This window comes from Corvus kubaryi, unplaced genomic scaffold (genome assembly GCF_017639235.1).
Source record: "Corvus kubaryi isolate FWS band 111438036 unplaced genomic scaffold, C.kubaryi_AGA036_p1.0 split3-37355, whole genome shotgun sequence".
In the NCBI taxonomy this organism is placed as follows: domain Eukaryota; kingdom Metazoa; phylum Chordata; class Aves; order Passeriformes; family Corvidae; genus Corvus; species Corvus kubaryi.
The window spans coordinates 669,983-685,810 of NW_024582089.1; the positions used below are offsets into that span (position 1 = coordinate 669,983).

A 15,828-nucleotide genomic window follows, 5' to 3' on the forward strand; every position below is an offset into this window, starting at 1 on the left:
CGGAGAAGGGGCTGAGAGCAGCCCTGGCGAGAAGGACGTGGGGGTGCTGGTGGATGAGAAGCTCAGCGTGCCCCGGCCACGTGCTCTGGCAGCCCAGAACCCCCGCGTGTGCTGGGCTGAGCCCCCAGCGTGGGCAGCAGGGCAGGGGGGATTCTGCCCCTGTGCCCCGCTCAGCTGAGCCCCCACCTGCAGAGCTGCCTCCAGCCCTGGGTTCCAGCACGGGAAGGACCTGGAGCTGCTGCAGCGAGTCCAGGGGAGGCCACAGAGCTGCTCTGAGTGTGGGACTCCCTCTGCTCTGGAGCCAGGCTGGGAGAGCTGGGGGTGTTCACCTGGAGAAGAGGAGGCTCCAGGGAGACCTTACTGCAGCTTTTCCACAGACAAAATGGAGCTTATGAGAAATAAGCAAGAATTGTTGTACAATAGGGGTGGTGAGGCCCTGGCACAGGTTGCCCAGAGAAGCTGTGGCTGTCCCTAGCCCTGGAAGTGTCCAAGGCCAGGTTGGATGGGGCTCGGAGTAACCTGGGATAGTGGAAGGTGTCCTTGCCCATGGCAGGGGTGGGACAAGATGGGCTTTCAGGTGCCTTCCAACCCAACCCAGGCTGGGATTGTGACTCTCTCATGACAAATCGCAGAGCAGGGGAGTGAAGAGAGACTCTCTGGCAATGGTTCCCATGGGACCCCCCCCCAGCAACGCTGCTCTGGGTGCAGTCAGAGGGGGGAGAAATATGCCCAGCCCCAAACTGCACGGGAACGGCTGCAGAGGTGTTGGGGAAGCACTCCCAGCACAGCTGGAGGACAGGGGGGGTCTGGCTCTCTGTGAAGGGAGAGCTCTGAGAAGTGAAGAGGCCAAAGCACTGCAGGAGCAGAGACACTGCTGCCCCTCCCTGATGTCACACAGACCCTCTGTACCCTCACATGTGTCCCTCTGAGCCCAAACATTTCCAGAGCAGCCTACAGAAAGTGTGGCTGCAGGGCTGCAAAGCTGCTTTTCCCTTTTTCCTGTGTGTTTCTATGCCAGGGCAGTACAGGAGCCCAGGAAGGCCTAGGACCTTGTGACAAACAATTCCAGGGCTCCAGGGGACACTGTTCACACCCTGGAAGCCAAGGGTGGTCCACGTGTGGGCCCTGCAGCCTGACCCCACGCTGAATGTTCTGTCTGACCCTGCTCACTGCTCCCGTGCTCAGCACCCTGGCAGGACCCCACATCCCACCTGGATTTTGAGTGTCTGCTGATCCCTGCCTGATTTGCTGCTTGCTGGGGTACAAACTTCTGCTCTCCTCCCCTTGGGAAACACCGCCTGGCATCTGTCCCCCTCTGGCACTCTGGCACTGCCTGTGGAGGAGGGCAGGGAGGGGAGTGGGACACCCTCCCTGATCCCAGCAAACCCCACACGGGGACAGGAACCAGGTGGCACCGGACAGGGAAAGGATCTTCCCTTTCTTAGGCATTTTTAGTGTCTTGGAAGACTCCAAGAAGATTCCATCCATCCGTGTTCTGTTGCCTGAACCTGGAGGCCAGCAAAAGGCTGTCCTTTCCAGGAGCAGCTCCACAGGAAGCTCCTGGAGGGGAAGTAGGAGAACAGAACAGTTTTGCTGGTGGCTAAACAGCTTCCCACCCTGAGCTGCTGCCCTGGGAGCCCCTGTGCTCCGTGAGGATCTGCCAGCCCTTGCAGCAGGTGAGGCTGGAGAGAAGCTGGATGCTCCAGTGCTCCTGATGGCAGTGGCCATGGACAGGATTGTCAACGGAGGCCAGGGTGCCCTTGGCAAAGGCTCCCATTGAATTTCTCTGGCCTGAGCTGGCCTTTTTCTCCTCGACAAATGGAAGTGGGCACTGAGGAACAGGCAGCTGGCACGAGGAGCTCTCTGGGGCCCAGGGACCCTTCCCACTCCCACTCCTCTCCCGAGGCACCGCGGCTCGCCGGGAGCCAGCACTCTGCTGGCAGGGGCTGGGGAGCCCAGGCTGCTGCAGCTGCTGGGATTGTGCAGCTGAAACTGGCAGGAAGGGAGGAGGACGGAGTGCAGCAGGGAGCTGCTTCCTTTGGACCTGGAAAGCTTTGGCACCAGATTCCACAGGAATTTTGCTGTGAACCCTGGGCTAAGAAATTCCTGGCAGAATTTGAGGCCATTTCCTCTTGTCCTGTTGCCTCCTACTTGGGAGAAGAGCCAGGCCTCCCCCTTGTTCCAACCTCCTGTCAGGTAGTTGTAGAAAAGGAGAGGCTCCCCCCAGAGCCTTCTTTTCTCCAGGCTGAGCCCCCCCAGCTCCCTCAGCCGCTCCTGGGACTCCAGACCCTTCCCCAGCCCCGTTCCCTTCTCTGGACATGCTCCAGCCCCTCAATGTCTCTCTTGCCATAAGGGCCCCCAGACTTCCTCCAGGACTGGAGGTTCCTCAGCAGTGCCAGCACAGAGGGACAGGCACTGGTCCTGCTGGCCACACCGTGGCTGGTGCAAGCCAGGATGCCACTGGCCTCTTTGCCCACTTGGGCACACTGGCCACTCATGTTAAACAGCTGTCAACCAAAACATCACCCACTGCAGCTGCTCCTGGTGGCCTGATCTCCCACAGGTTTCCCTGAGGCCTTGTAGAGCATTGGAGACATATCCCAGATCTGATGTCACCGCAGCATTTGGAGATGAGCATCCTTTCCCTGGGGGCTGGGAAACCTCTGCCAGATGGCTCAGAGGCTGTGCCTAATCCAGGGTGCAGGAGATGGTGCTGCAGATGCCAACCTGCAGCAGACTTGGGCAGACCTGCCCCCTCCAGCCTCCATCCCACAGGAGCAAGGCAGGGGCTGCCAGGTTTCAGAGGCTCTCCTACTCCTGTTTCTTTTCTCCAGAAGAGGCAGAGCAGGTGGATTAAAAGCTGCCTGTCAGCTTCAGAAAGGATCCCTGTATCCCCCAATTCCACTGCTGCAAACTCCATCTCTGGTCTTTGCTCTGAAGGGGACCAGGCTTGTGAAGGACCCCATTGCAGAGGGAGCGGGGCCCAGGCCTGGCTCCTGCCAGCACTGGCACTCTGGCCTTGTGTGACACTCTCTGCCCCTTTTGGCAGTGCAGAGAGCCCAAAGCCCATCCCAGATCACCTCCCAGTGTCTCCCCAGCGGCAGAGTGGTGTCTCTTGGGCTCTGTAACCTGGGGCTGCCTGGGGCTGTCCCTCTGCCTCTCACCTGCTGCAGCTTTCCCATCTCCCCAGCAGCACCCAGCAGAGCCCAGGGATGCAGGAGAGTAGTTTTCCGTTTAGGGACTTACAGCCAGGGGACGGTCAGCCTCTTCTCCCAGGGAACAAGGGACAGGACAAGAGGAAGCGACCTCAAGTTGCCCCAGGGGAGGTTCAGGTTGGGTATTGGAGAAAACTCGATGGTGATTGCAGCTTCGAAACTGCTGAGCACCTGCCAGCCAGGGCAGGGAGGAGGAGATGTCCTGCTGCCGAGCCAGCAACTGGGGTGAAAATGCTCTCCTCTGATGAACATGGTTCATTAAAGTCTAATTGTATCGTTAACACACCCCTCCATCCCAAAGGTCCCCCCCCCCCCGTATAACCACCTCTCACTGGGGTGATCTTTGTGACTTTACCTTTAAAAGCAAAGCAAAAGAATTTTACACCTTTTACATAAAGGTCTGCATGACTTGAGTCACTCAAGTTCCACCTAAACAGGACGAATTTAAAAAGTAAGTTGAGAATGAAGGCAAAGCGAGGGAAGACTCCATGGTAACTGCAGGGCTCAGTTGATGGGCTGAACCTGCCTTCTCCCCTGTCAGGACCTATTGGGTAAGAACTGTACTCTGTGCACACTGAATGTTTAATTGAGGATTAAGGCTTGTCTTAATCTTTGAACACGTTTATGCAGTCAGATCCTATCACTGACACATCCTATCCCAGACAATCCTCGAACTGTAACCTGTCACAGTTTTATATCAATAAAGAGAGTTATTCTGTAAACTCTGAGAGTGAGTCCTTCCCTGGAGTCGCCAGCAGCAGGGAATATACTTGGATAAAGAGGAAGAGCCCCTGAGGAGTCAAAAAGTGGGAAGAGTTGCCGAGTGCTCTTCCTTATGCTGGAGTAAGTCAGTGGAACCAGCCTCCGATCCAGCAGGATGGCTCGGGGAAGGCTCCCCCTAACGGGACGCTGACAGACTGCTCGGGCACAAGGGTCTCGGCTTTGCTGGGGCACTGAGAGACAAATTAAACACTGAGGGTCAAGTAAATCTCCCTACACTAACAGTAAAGAAAATCCCTTTTCACGTGGCAGATGCGGATGTGGCACTCAGGGACATGGGTTAGTGCTGAACGTGGCAGCGCTGGAGGAATGGTTGGACTTGACACTCTCAGAGAGCTTTTCCAGCCACAAGGGCTCTGGGATTGTGCAATTCCCTGGGTCCCGGCCGGGCAGTGCCATGGCTATCAGCACCAGCTCGTGTTGTGCCACAGCGGGATGTGGCAGTGGGAAGGGCTGGCATCCTCTGCTCTGCACGGCTCCAGCTTCCCCAGGCAGGCCCAATTCCACCTGGCAGTTCCACCCCCTCCAGGCCCATTTCCCAAAGCACTCAGGGAGATCTGCACGTACGCACGGTGCGGCTGAAACGGGCCGGGCTCTGCCACGGGGGCACGCGGGAATGCTCACACCAGAAGGTCCAGCCAAAGAGTGTCCTGGGACAGTGAGCTGGGGCCAGAGGTGCCCAAAGCAGTGACCAAAACCAATCAAGGCATCAAAAATACTGGTCAGACCTCATCCAAAGCTGGTGGCGTTCCCTGAGGGGAAGGACTCGGGGGTGCTGGTGCACGGGCAGTACCAGCCTGTGGGCAGGGGGCTTAGTTAGGGCTAAGGTCACCCCAAGCCCCGCCTTGTGAATCCCTGACTGCTGGGATTTAGCACAGAGTTTCCCAGAGAAAGGGGCTGTGCAGAAGTTTGGGACAAGCTGTGCCAGGTGCAGCTTGCCCCGCTGCCTGTGGTGCAGCCCATGCAGAGGCAGCTGTGCCCCTGCAGCCCATGGAGGGCACGGGGGGCAGAGATCCGCCTGCAGCCCCTGCAGGAGCCCTGCACGCTGGAGCAGGGGGATGCCCGAGAGAGGCTGTGAGCCCCTGGGAAGCCCCTGCTGGAGCAGGGTCCTGGCAGGGACCCGCGGAGCCGTGCAGGAGGAGCCCTGCACGCTGGAGCAAGTTTGCTGCAAGGCCTTGGGAGCCCGTGGGGGACCCAGGCTGGAGCAGGAGGGGCCTGAAGGCCTGACCCTGAGCAGGAGTAACCCACGTGGCAGCAGGAGTAACCCACGTGGCAGCAGGTTGTGGGGAGCTGTTTCCCACCAGATGGACTCCCGCCAAATTTCCTCAAGAACTGAATTTCCCAGGGATCCTTGGTGCTATTTCCTCTGCCCCGTCCACATGCAGACGGCAGAGACAGAGCGGCTCTGGTGGGTACAGTCAGCCCACTGCACACCTCCAGGCCTGGTGAGTCCACCACCTCTCTGGGCAACCTGGCCCAGTGCCCAGCCTTCTTCAAGGCAAGAATTTCTTCCCAAGACCTCACTGAAACCTGCCTTCCCTCAGCTTCAAGCAATTCCCCCCATCCTGTCCCTGAAGGCCCTGGGAAAAGTCCCTGTGCAGCCTTCAGGTGGTCCTCTCCTGGTGGCTACTGGGGGGTCGCTGGCATGTGTCCCCTCAGTTCTACATGTTGTGTGAGTATCCGCAGTCCCTTACACTTTGTTTCTTTTTTTATTGTGCGGGTGGCGGGTGGAAGAAGTGCTGAGAGAGAGATGGGATCAAAACTCTCTCAGCCCCAAAGAGAGGTTTTTCTCCAAGTTGTGAAATCCCTTCAAGTTAGTGGTTTTGAATTTTCTAAGGGTCTGTTAAAACAGTTTGTTCGCTGGCTTTTCTTTCACCTTCCTCAAGTATCTCCTACAAATTTAAAATCTCCTGCCTTCTTGCAGGCTGTGGGGGATAAGATTACTGATTTAAAGCGAAAGGGAGACTCCTCTGGAGAAAAATTCTTTCCTCTAGTTCTAGTCCTTTGGGACTTGCATAAAATGCACCGGAAAGTAAAAGAAAAGCACAACCCCCCCCCCCGCAGTTCTTCCTGTAACCCTCCTTCCTCCCCTCCTGCTCCTTATCCCGCTTCCCCTTTCGTTGGAAAAACTGAATGGGGTGATACGCCCACAGACACAGAGTTGCTACCTTCTCCCTGACCCTTCTCGGTCTTTTCAGCCGCCCTGTCGGGATAGCCCTGGCCAGGCTGCCTCAACCCCTTCCCAAACCCCGTATCCCGTGCCCTCTTCCCCAGTTGTAAGCCCAGAAAACTGTTCTAAATGCTGTTTGCCATTGCCCCCCCCACTCCACGTGTCTGAACAATGGCGCCGACCGCATGGCACAGTTCACCCCTCCCCCCCTTCTTCTCCCCACAATCCCTTTTTCCTGCCCACCCCCAACCCTTTCCTATCCCCCAGATGTGACGTCATCGGGCTCCTCCCACCCTTTGGGTACCGCCCCCTGTGTCAGAATCCCCGCCCATCCCGTGGCCGCTCCTCCTGGTCCTCCGACCCCGCCCCCTGTGGAGAACTTCTGGTTCCCACGGGGAAAGTACCAGAACCGACGCCATCTTGAAATCGGGCCTGGGAGTCCCCTCAGCCTCCTCCTATCCCTTCGCCGCTCCTGTTACCTATGACAGAGCAGGCAATAATCCCACATGGAAACCTCTTGATGCTGCAGGGCTCAAAGAGCTTTGCAAAGCCCAGAAAGAATTTGCAAAGCCCAGAAAGAATTTGGGAGGGAGAGTCAGTATTTTAAGAACCTTCTTAAGATGACTCTCATCAGTACAGTGATTGTGCCACATGACCTCAAAAGCATTTTCTCCTGCTTCCTTTCCCCATCCGAGTTTCAAATATGGGAAGAAGGTTGGAGAAAGCAACTGGGAGAGGTCCTCCCAATTTTACTTCGGGATACAAAAAACAACGGGGTTTCTATGGATCACCTTACCGGTGAGGGGTTATTGTCCAAGCCACAGAACCAGGCTCAAAATACACCAGAGCCAGTCCTGAATGCTGTAAAGCAAGCAGCCCTTTTCCTGACTTCGAAGCCACTTCAGCAATGTGTGGAAGTAACGCAGCTGGACTCCCTCTGACCTGGGGCACGCCAGAGTTGGTGCCTCGAGCACCAAACCCTGCGTTAGATGGTGATGATGATGTTCAGGCTGGTTTTCTTGTCCCACTGGAGGCTTGAGCAATGGGGGAACTGAAATGCTTGGCCAGAAGGGAGCTCTTGTCCTGGAGGTCCTGAAGTCTCTCTTGGGAGCAGAGGCTGTGACTGTGCCAAGCCAAGGCTGGGGCAGAAGCGCAAAGCAGAGCATCTTCAAGGGGGGAGCTGCTTTGAGTGCGAGGAAGGGCAACCAGGCCGTGGCTGCAGCCAGCTGGGAACCTGTTCATCTGCTCCCCCGTGCCCCGGGGGGCCTGGAAAGATGCTTTGCAGGGCTTCAGCTGCTCAGGAGGGAAAGGGATCCCTGTGGGATGTTGTCAGGGCAGGGGGAGCGGGGCAGGTGCCGCACGGGACAAGCTGTGTCTCGGCTGGCTCTTGGGAGTTGCACTTTTCGGGAGCCTCCCCTGAGCTCAGCTTCCCCTGGGGCTCTGGGCTCCTGGCCCTGCTTCTGCTGCACACAGGCACTGCTGACACAGTGCCCTGGGAAGGACGGATCCTGCGGGATCTGTGCTCTCTGGCGTTGGCCTTTCTTGGGCTGCAATGAACGGAGGGGTGGAGACTTGGGCTTGTGGCAGGGGGGGATCCTCTCAAGATGGAAGTTCTGCCTTTCCAGAGGCCCCTGTCAGTTGTGTTCCTTTTGTGTGTTCCACAGAAAGACCAGAAATTCTGGTTGGAAGTTCTGGCCCAATTAACAGCTGGAGCTACAGGTGCCCACCAGCGATGGGAACTGGTGAGTCAGTGCTCGCGGGGCTTCCTCCAAGGCTTGAAAGGAGAGGGGTGAAGGAGGAAAAGGGAAACTGTTCTCGAGGCCTTCTGTAGTCCTTGAGGTCTTTCTGGAACCCAGCAATCCTTGCCAGTGCAGCTCAGTCTTCATTTAAGTCCTCACTCCGAGAAATATTTCTGGCAATGTAAGCTCTGATGTCTTTGATGTGAATCAGGATTTCCTTGTGGAGAAAGGACCAGCACAGAGCCGACACCCTCGACTTCAAGCTCTGCTTTCTTCCCAGAAAGCTCCAGCATCCCAGAGAACTTTATTTCTGTATCACCGTCTTTCTTTCTGAGGTCAAGGCCAGCTGAGGAATTTCTTCTTTCTCTGTGTTTCTGTTCCGTGGCTTTGCTTGGTTGATGTTGGCAAAGCTTGGAGGAGACACCACAAGAAGAAGACCATTCTCTAGGAAGGTCACAACAACCCTGGGCTCCCCCTCTGCTAGAAATTGCAACCCTTTCCTCCTTTCAGAGAGTTGTCTGACTCCAAGACACCTGAAATTCTTTTTCCTATGCAACAGGTGACCTTTGTGAAGGACTTCTGTGCCTTTTCTGTCATGTTCCACCAGAACAGAAAGGCATTTTTACAAAGCTTGGCCAAGCTGGGAATTCTTCCTGCTCTTGAAATTCTACTGGTAAGTGAAAACTTCCAGCTGCTTTTCCTTAAAGCAGGAAAGGCCAGAGCCACTGGAGCCCTTTTTGGACCTGCTGAACTCTTGTGTGTCCCTTGGCTCGCACACATTGGCTCTGCTGAGAGTGGAAGTGGATTGGAGCGGCCACAATCCCAAAGCTCCCCCAGCTCTGGGAAGCGCCTCCCTGGCTTGTCCTGGTTCTTGTGGCGCTGCACCAGGGCCAAGTCTGTGCTCAGTGCAGTCCTTGGGACAAGGCAGGGTCCAGATGGAAGGAGACTCGCTGCCACGGGGCAGCTGCATTGGCGTTGTTTTCCTGGGGCTGTTGTGGCTCTGCTTGGAGCGGGGCCAGAGAAGTCTTTTTGGCTCCTCTGGAGCTGTTGGCTGGTTCCTCCCCAAAAGATCCTGTCCTCCTGCTGGCAGCAGATTCCTCTGTCCTGAGCAGCAGTGGGAAAACAGAATTTTGTCCCTCCTTTGGCTGGGGCAGCAGTTGCCACCTGACCATTGCAATCCAGCATCAGTGCTGCTGTTCCTCACAAACACCAGATTCCAGAGGCTTTCTCTGCTGCAGGAACAACCTGGGAACTGAGCCAGGCACAGCACTGCCAGCAAAACTTTTGTGCTGCCCCACTCGGCTCGGCAGCTTTAGGGGAAGGTTGGTTGAGCCACTCATGTCCCCGTGTGGGACAAACACCAGCGTTCCCAGGAAGCTTGAGATCATCCTTTGCGTCACAAGCCTGAGAACATGAAGGCAGAATGAGGCACTTGCCAAGTTTTAAAACAACATGAAGTCCAAGGAAGGCCCTTCACAGACTTGACCTTGGCAAACTTAAGCTTAGCCACCTTTAACTGACCCACACGACAAGGCAGGGACTGGCGCTGTTTAGTCTGCCTTCCAATCTATTTCAACGAGAAGAAGAAGTGAGCAGAGGAAAGAGACAGAGACTGATGTGTGCAATTGGTCCTTTGGTACAAAATGAATCAGCTGTGGATAACAGGTACAGAAGATCAGTGTCTCAGCTGTTCCAGCCAGGAAGTGGCACGATGGGAACGGTTCCTGCCTACGTGAGGACTCGCAGATTCACAGAGAGCCTTGTGTCCCTTCTAAAGGAGGCAAAGGGTGGGCAAAAGAGGTTGCTGGCTTATTGTAGTTTCTCTGGAACCATATGACTGTGTTTCTCAGAGAAACTTGGGAATGAAACCTTCCCAAAACCTTTCCCTCCCTTTTCTTTGCAGCTTTACCTGATAGGATACAGCAAACCTGATTTACCCTACCAAATTAAACTCTTTTGTCTTAGGGAATGGATGATGTGCAAGTGGCATCTGCTGCCACAGAGATCTTGTCATGTTTTGTCGACTTCTGTCCATTCCTGGTCCAAGAATTTCTCATGCAAGAGGCCCAGCAGAGGGACCACGTAAGTAAAAGTGGTTTGTGGGTGCCTGGATAGACCAGGCTTAGGGCAAACGGGAAACAGACCAGCCAAACACAATCTCCATGTTTCCAGTTCCTTTTCATTTTTATTGGAAGAAACCAACCAGACTGATAGAAACCAGGAAACCCATTGCACTCTGATTATTGGGGGCTTACTTTGTCTGGGTTTTGCAGGGTACCGACCTCATCCGTGTGCTCATGAAGCAGCTGTTCCACCATCCTGCTGCTGCAGTAGGAGGAGCTGATCAGGTCGTGGAGCTGTTGCAGACTCTGCTCGATCCCGGGAATCTGCTGGCCACAGCTGATGTAAGGGAATGCAAAGGGCTGAAGACACGGGGCTGTCTCAGCCAAGGGAAACCCTGATCTTCTCGAGGGCTCTTCTTGTGGGCACAGCATGCAAACAGCTTGGGCTTGGGCTCAGCGCTTGGCTGTGGTGTGTGCTCTGAGCCTGAACGGCAAGAAGCTCCAAAGCAGCTGAAGTTGCCAGAGCCTTTGGCTGAGGCCAGGCCTGTGTGTGGGGCACTGTGCCCGCAGTCATTCCCCCAAGCAGCGCTTCAGGGACACAGCAGTGCCTGGCCAGAGCTCCCGCTGCCTGGGGGAGACATCCGGCAGCAGCAGAGTCCAGGAGAGGCCCTGGCACCCCCAGTGCCCGGCTTCATAGCCTGCGATGGACAGGAGTAGCTGGGAAAAGGATGGCAGCTTGTCCTGATGCAATGGCTGCATTGGAGAGGACTCGAAGGACACTTTGTCAAGCCTGACGAGTCACAGATGGATTGCCAGGATAGACTGGCATCCCTGGTGGGGATTCTCTTGGGGAGAGCAAGGTGGGCTGGATGTCTCTCAGATTCCCCCCAAAGAAAGAAATGTCTCTTTGTGCAAGGAACACCTGAATGCTTCAGGCCCCACCAGAAAGATACAGGCAGAGCTGTCGGGGCCACGGGAATTCTCTGCCGGCTCTTTCTGCTGGTACTGCGCTCTCTGATTGGGAAGGTCTCTGCTGAGGCCAGGATTTAATGAAGCCGTTTCCTCCCTTAGGTATCCAAAATAATTGGATTTTTCAATTCCTTCTACACCCGCTGCCTTCCTGTTCTGACTGCGCCGCTTCTGGCCAATGCAGCCAAAGGTACCTGGGAAATAGGGAATGAGGATTTTTCCTTGTTTCCCCCCTTGGAGGCCTGCAGTGCCTGGAAGGGACTGGCAGGGGTGCTGCCAGCGATCAGCCTGCCAGGCCAGCTGGGAATGTGCTTGAGGAAAACTGCTGCTCCCCAGGGACAGGGGTGCTGCAGGCAGCACTTTTCAGCCCCTTCTTGCCCCTCCGAGTGCTGACATGGCTTCAGGCTGTGCTTTGTTCTGTGTTTTGTTCTCCCCCAAACTTCCCCCTCCTAAAGCAACCCAGGAAAGCCAAAGTCCACTGAAACCATGTCAGGAACTGCACTGGCACCTGAGCTGGGTGGGCAGCACAGGATATCTCTTGCTTTTTATTTTTCTTTTTTGCTCATTGAAGGCATTACTTTTTCCTGTAGATGATTATCAAACAGCACAACTCCTAGCCTTGATTTTGGAGCTGCTGACCTTTTGTGTGACACGGCACAAGGAGCACATGAGGGCTTACATCTTCCACTGGGATTTGCTAAGACGAGTCCTCCTCTTGATCAATTCCAAACACACCTTTCTGGCCTTGGGTGAGTAGCCTTTGGCATTTCCTCCTGCCAGGCTGCATGTGTCCCGGGTGGGAGGTGTTCCAGGGGACCCTTGAACTCAGGATTCGTGGGAAGGGATGGGAATGAATTGCTGCACTGCAGCCCTGGCCGGTGGCTCTGAAACCCTTGCATTTCTCTCTTCTCCAGGGGCTCTGCACTTCCTGAGGAAGATCATTGGCCTGAAGGATGAGCTGTATTCCTGTTACATCATCCAGGGAAAGCTCTTGGCACCCCTTGTGCAGGCTCTGCTGCAGAGTGGAGCTACGTCCAACCTGCTCCACTGGGCTGTGCTGGAGCTGTTTGAATTCCTCCGACTGGTGAGTTCAGCAGCAGCTTCAGCTCAGACGCGGCTGTGGCCTCTCAGCTCAACAGGCCCAGTGCAGCCTCCCGCTTCCATGCAAGTGTCACCAACAGCCTGGGGACACTGCTGACCCTGGTGCCCCGTGCCACGGGAAGGTGAATCGTTCTTTCCCCATTTCAGCTCTTGGCTTCAGGATCAATCTCAATTGCTTCCCAACTGCTCTGGACAAAAGGGCTTTGGCTCTGGCCAAGGAAGGCATTCCTTGGAAGCTTTCTGAACTTTGGCCTGTGACCACTGGAGACTGAGAGCGTGTTTTGTTCCTCCTTTTGCAGGAAGATTGTAAGTCCCTGGTTGCCCATGTCATCGAGAGCTTCTATCCTGCACGGCAGTCCATCAGCTACGTGCAGACATTCCAGGGACTGAAGAGGAAATACGAGAGAGACAAGCACCGACAAAAGCAGAGCGTGCACAGGTAGGCCCCGGTCTCTGTGCTGGGAGCCTGGCTGGGACTGCCCTAGGGCAGGGCTGCTCCTTGGTTTTCTCTTTGCCAGAGGGCAGCAGGAGCAGGTGGCTGGCGCTGGCCTTGGCTTTCCTTCTGGAGGAAAGCTTGTGGCATGAGAGGAAAGCCCCCTCTGCCTTTCCTTGTGGCCCCCTGCAGTGGAGCTGCTCTTGTTCAGGGCATTCCTTGCTCCTCTGAGAAAGCCCTGAGCTTCCCCAGAGCAGAATCTTGCTGTGTCCCTGCCAGGGAGGATTCAGCCTGCCTGGGCCTCAGCCGGGGGCTGCTGAGTCTTACGGGCAGGGCACAAGTGCCCGTGGAGCTGGACTGCCTTCCCAAATGGGCCACGCTCCCTCCAAAGCTCTGCGAGCCATTGCCGGTCCTGGCTGAGTCGGGAGCAGCAGCAAAGCCGGGATCACTTGTCCTGTCTCTCCGCAGGGTCCCATCCCTCTCAGGCAGAGGTGCAAGAGCCTCAGGGCAGGAAGGCCAATTGAACATCGGGGCAGACCAAGGGGGCGCAGCTCAGACAGCACCAACGAGCTCCAAGGGCTCCTCTTCCAACAAGGCGACCCCGCGCCCGCAGCTGACGGCCCCCAAGGTGGGAGAACTGGGCTGAGCTGCTGCCCAGGCCTGGCCCAGGGCAACGGGGGCTTGCAGCGGGGCTTAGTTAGGGCTCAATTCACCCCCCTGACAGCTGGGGGGTAGCCTGAAGGAAGGATGGGCTGGCCCTGGAGTCTGCTGCTGACCTGGCGGCACAGTCTGATCTCGCTGCTTCTGCATCCCTCAACTGGGGCCACTCCTGGGCTCTTGCCCTGCCCACTGGCTGCTCGGGCTGGGGCATGGACAGAGGAGATGGCATTTGGGTGTATACTCAGAAATTGCACCTTTCTGAGTATTCTTTCAAGGTGAGAATTTCCTTTTCTCCTTTTTCTTTTTGGCAGAGACGTCAGCCAGCAGAGTCTGCCAGTGATCAAGAGGAGGAGATAATCCCAAAGAAAAGGCTGCATCTGGCCTAAGGAAGGAAACCCCCATTTTGAAGGAAGAACTGTTATTTTGGGGTTTCCAGGCTAGGAAGAGTTAGATGTTAATTAGTAGTAGTTTGTATTAGGTTTAGCTTCTGTTTGTTAAGATATTTGCTGTTTTATGTAGATAGACAATTTGGTAGAGTTAGGTCAAGAAGTTTCCTTTCTGTTCAAGTTCCCAATAAAATTGTTTGATCTTGTTCTAAAATAGGTGTTAAGATTAATAGATTAAGGCTGAGCTGTAACATTCAGGAACTGACATTGGACTCTGTAATTGTAGAAGATGAATTACTGATAAATGTTAGTTGGATAAAATGTTCTATGGAACTGGAATGGGTGTGTTTGCCTCTTTTCCTGGGAGTTTGTGGCCAGGGCAGTCAGCCATGGAATGCCATGGGCAAAGGGGGACCTCTCCTGGTCTCGTTTCCAGTCTCTCCAGGCCAAATCAGGAGAGGATTCCAAAAGATTTCTGTGAATCTGCATGTGAATTGCTGGGGACAGCCCCAGCTTGGCATCTAAGGCAATTCCTTTGGGTTCAAATTGTGTTTATAGCAAACTTGGACCTACAGGCTGGGAAACTGCCCCAAATGTCTGTCAAATGATATAATCTGGTCTTCATATGGACATGACAGCTTGACTCCAATATGCTGTATCTTTCACAAAAAACAGGAAAAATGGCACAGATTCCACGATTTTTGGGATGGCTGTTGGTGTGGGTCACAGCCAGTTCTCCAGAGATGTGGCTGTGCAGGGCTGCTCGGCATCCAGTAGCTCAGTCCTTGGCAGAGGCAGAAATCTCCCCCAAATACGCCAGGGTAAAGTTCCTGTCAGGACAAGAAAAGGCCTGGTTTCTAATGGCTGATAGGCTCAGCCAGGCAGTTTTCACAGGAGCAGGGCCTGCTCTTGTCAGCTGTGGAGCAAACAGGGTGGGCTCTCTCCAGTTCCCATGGCTCAGGCAGGGAAGGGTCTCCCAAAGCCCAAAGGTGAACCACCAATGTAGCCATGCCCACAGCTCCAGGCCAGGGCTATGGCTCACGTCAGCCTGGCTTCCAGTCCCAAGGAATTCCATTCTGGAAGCAAGAGGGAAAAAGCTCAGAAGCTGCAGGCCTGCTCCAGCATGGAGCCAGCACACCGATCCTCAGGAAGAACCGATCCCGCTGGGAAGAGACAGACTGGGGGATGAAGACATCAAGAGCAGCCCTGAGGGGAAGGACTTGTGGGGGCTGGTGAGTGAGAGGTGGACACGGCCCATCCACATGTGGTGGCACCCAGAAACCACTCTGTGTGTTGGGCTGATCCCCCTGCATGGGCAGCAGGAGAGGGGGGAATTCTGCCCCCCTGCCCTGCTCAGGTGAGACCCCACCTGCAGAGTTGCTTCCCACCCTGGGGCCCAGCACAGGAAGGACAAGGAGCAGCAACTCCAGAGGAGGCCACGAAGATGAGTTAGAGGGTTAAGGAAAGGCTGCAAGTATTGGTATTGTTCAGACTGGAATAGCGAAGGCCCGTGGTACGTGAACAGAGCCAACAATGAAGATGAAGAGAGACTATTTACAAGATCCTGGAGTGACAGGACAAGGGGGAACAGTTTTAAACTGAAAGAGGAGAGATTTAGTTTGGATATTAGGAATAAATTCCTCCCTATGAGGGTGGTGAGGCCCTGGCACAGGGTGCTCACAGAAGCTGTGACTGCGCCATGCCTGGCAGTGTCCAAGGCCAGGTTGGACGGGGCTTGGAGCAACCCGGTCTAGTGGAAGGTGTCCCTGCCCATGGCACAGGGTGGAATGAGATGAGCTTTAAGGTTCCTTCCAATTCAAACCATTCTGGGATTCTACGATTCTATGATATGAAGCATGGGAAGGCGATCACCCACCCCACACTCCATCTCCTGCTCCCAAGGTGTGTGTGCTGAGGGATCCCAGCCTGCAGCAATCCACAGCCAAAGCCTTTATCAGCCAAGGAGAACGATTTGGTATTGATTTACTGTAATTACTTTGTCCTGTTGCTTTTACACCCACCTCAGCAGCCACTGCCCTTACCACCCACTGTCAGGAGCTCCACACTGAACTCTGTCACATGAAGCCCTTGTCCTTGTTGCTCTTCTCTGAACCATTTTTGTTCCAGTAATTCCAAACTCAAGGTTTGCGATTTTATACTGTTGTGTCAACCATAACCTGGCCTTTCTATGAATATTGAGCAGCCCTTAATGTGGCTCCTAACTCTGTTCATTAGAGTGGGTCATGCTGTTTTGCACACTGGAGATACCTGATACACGGCTCCACAGTTGCTGGGGGTTTCCCTGGAACTTT

General features: G+C 55.0%; 1 protein-coding gene across 4 annotated transcripts; it reads left to right on the forward strand.

Moving 5' to 3' along the window:
- Positions 1-5,376: 5,376 nt before the first annotated feature.
- LOC121658763 (serine/threonine-protein phosphatase 4 regulatory subunit 3B-like) lies at positions 5,377-13,855 on the forward strand. 4 transcript variants are annotated; one of them, XM_042016029.1, is made up of 12 exons: positions 5,381-5,440; positions 5,540-5,667; positions 7,830-7,907; positions 8,464-8,577; positions 9,870-9,986; positions 10,178-10,309; positions 11,039-11,126; positions 11,527-11,685; positions 11,851-12,020; positions 12,337-12,476; positions 12,939-13,098; positions 13,442-13,855. In XM_042016029.1, the coding sequence occupies exons 2-12, from the start codon at positions 5,641-5,643 to the stop codon at positions 13,514-13,516; spliced, it is 1,260 nt and encodes a 419-aa protein (XP_041871963.1). In that variant the 5' UTR covers positions 5,381-5,440; positions 5,540-5,640; the 3' UTR covers positions 13,517-13,855. The 4 variants fall into 4 exon arrangements, with proteins under 4 accessions (XP_041871962.1, XP_041871964.1, XP_041871963.1 ...); XM_042016028.1 differs by having other exon boundaries at positions 5,377-5,667; XM_042016030.1 differs by lacking the exon at positions 8,464-8,577 and having other exon boundaries at positions 5,380-5,667.
- Positions 13,856-15,828: the final 1,973 nt, after the last annotated feature.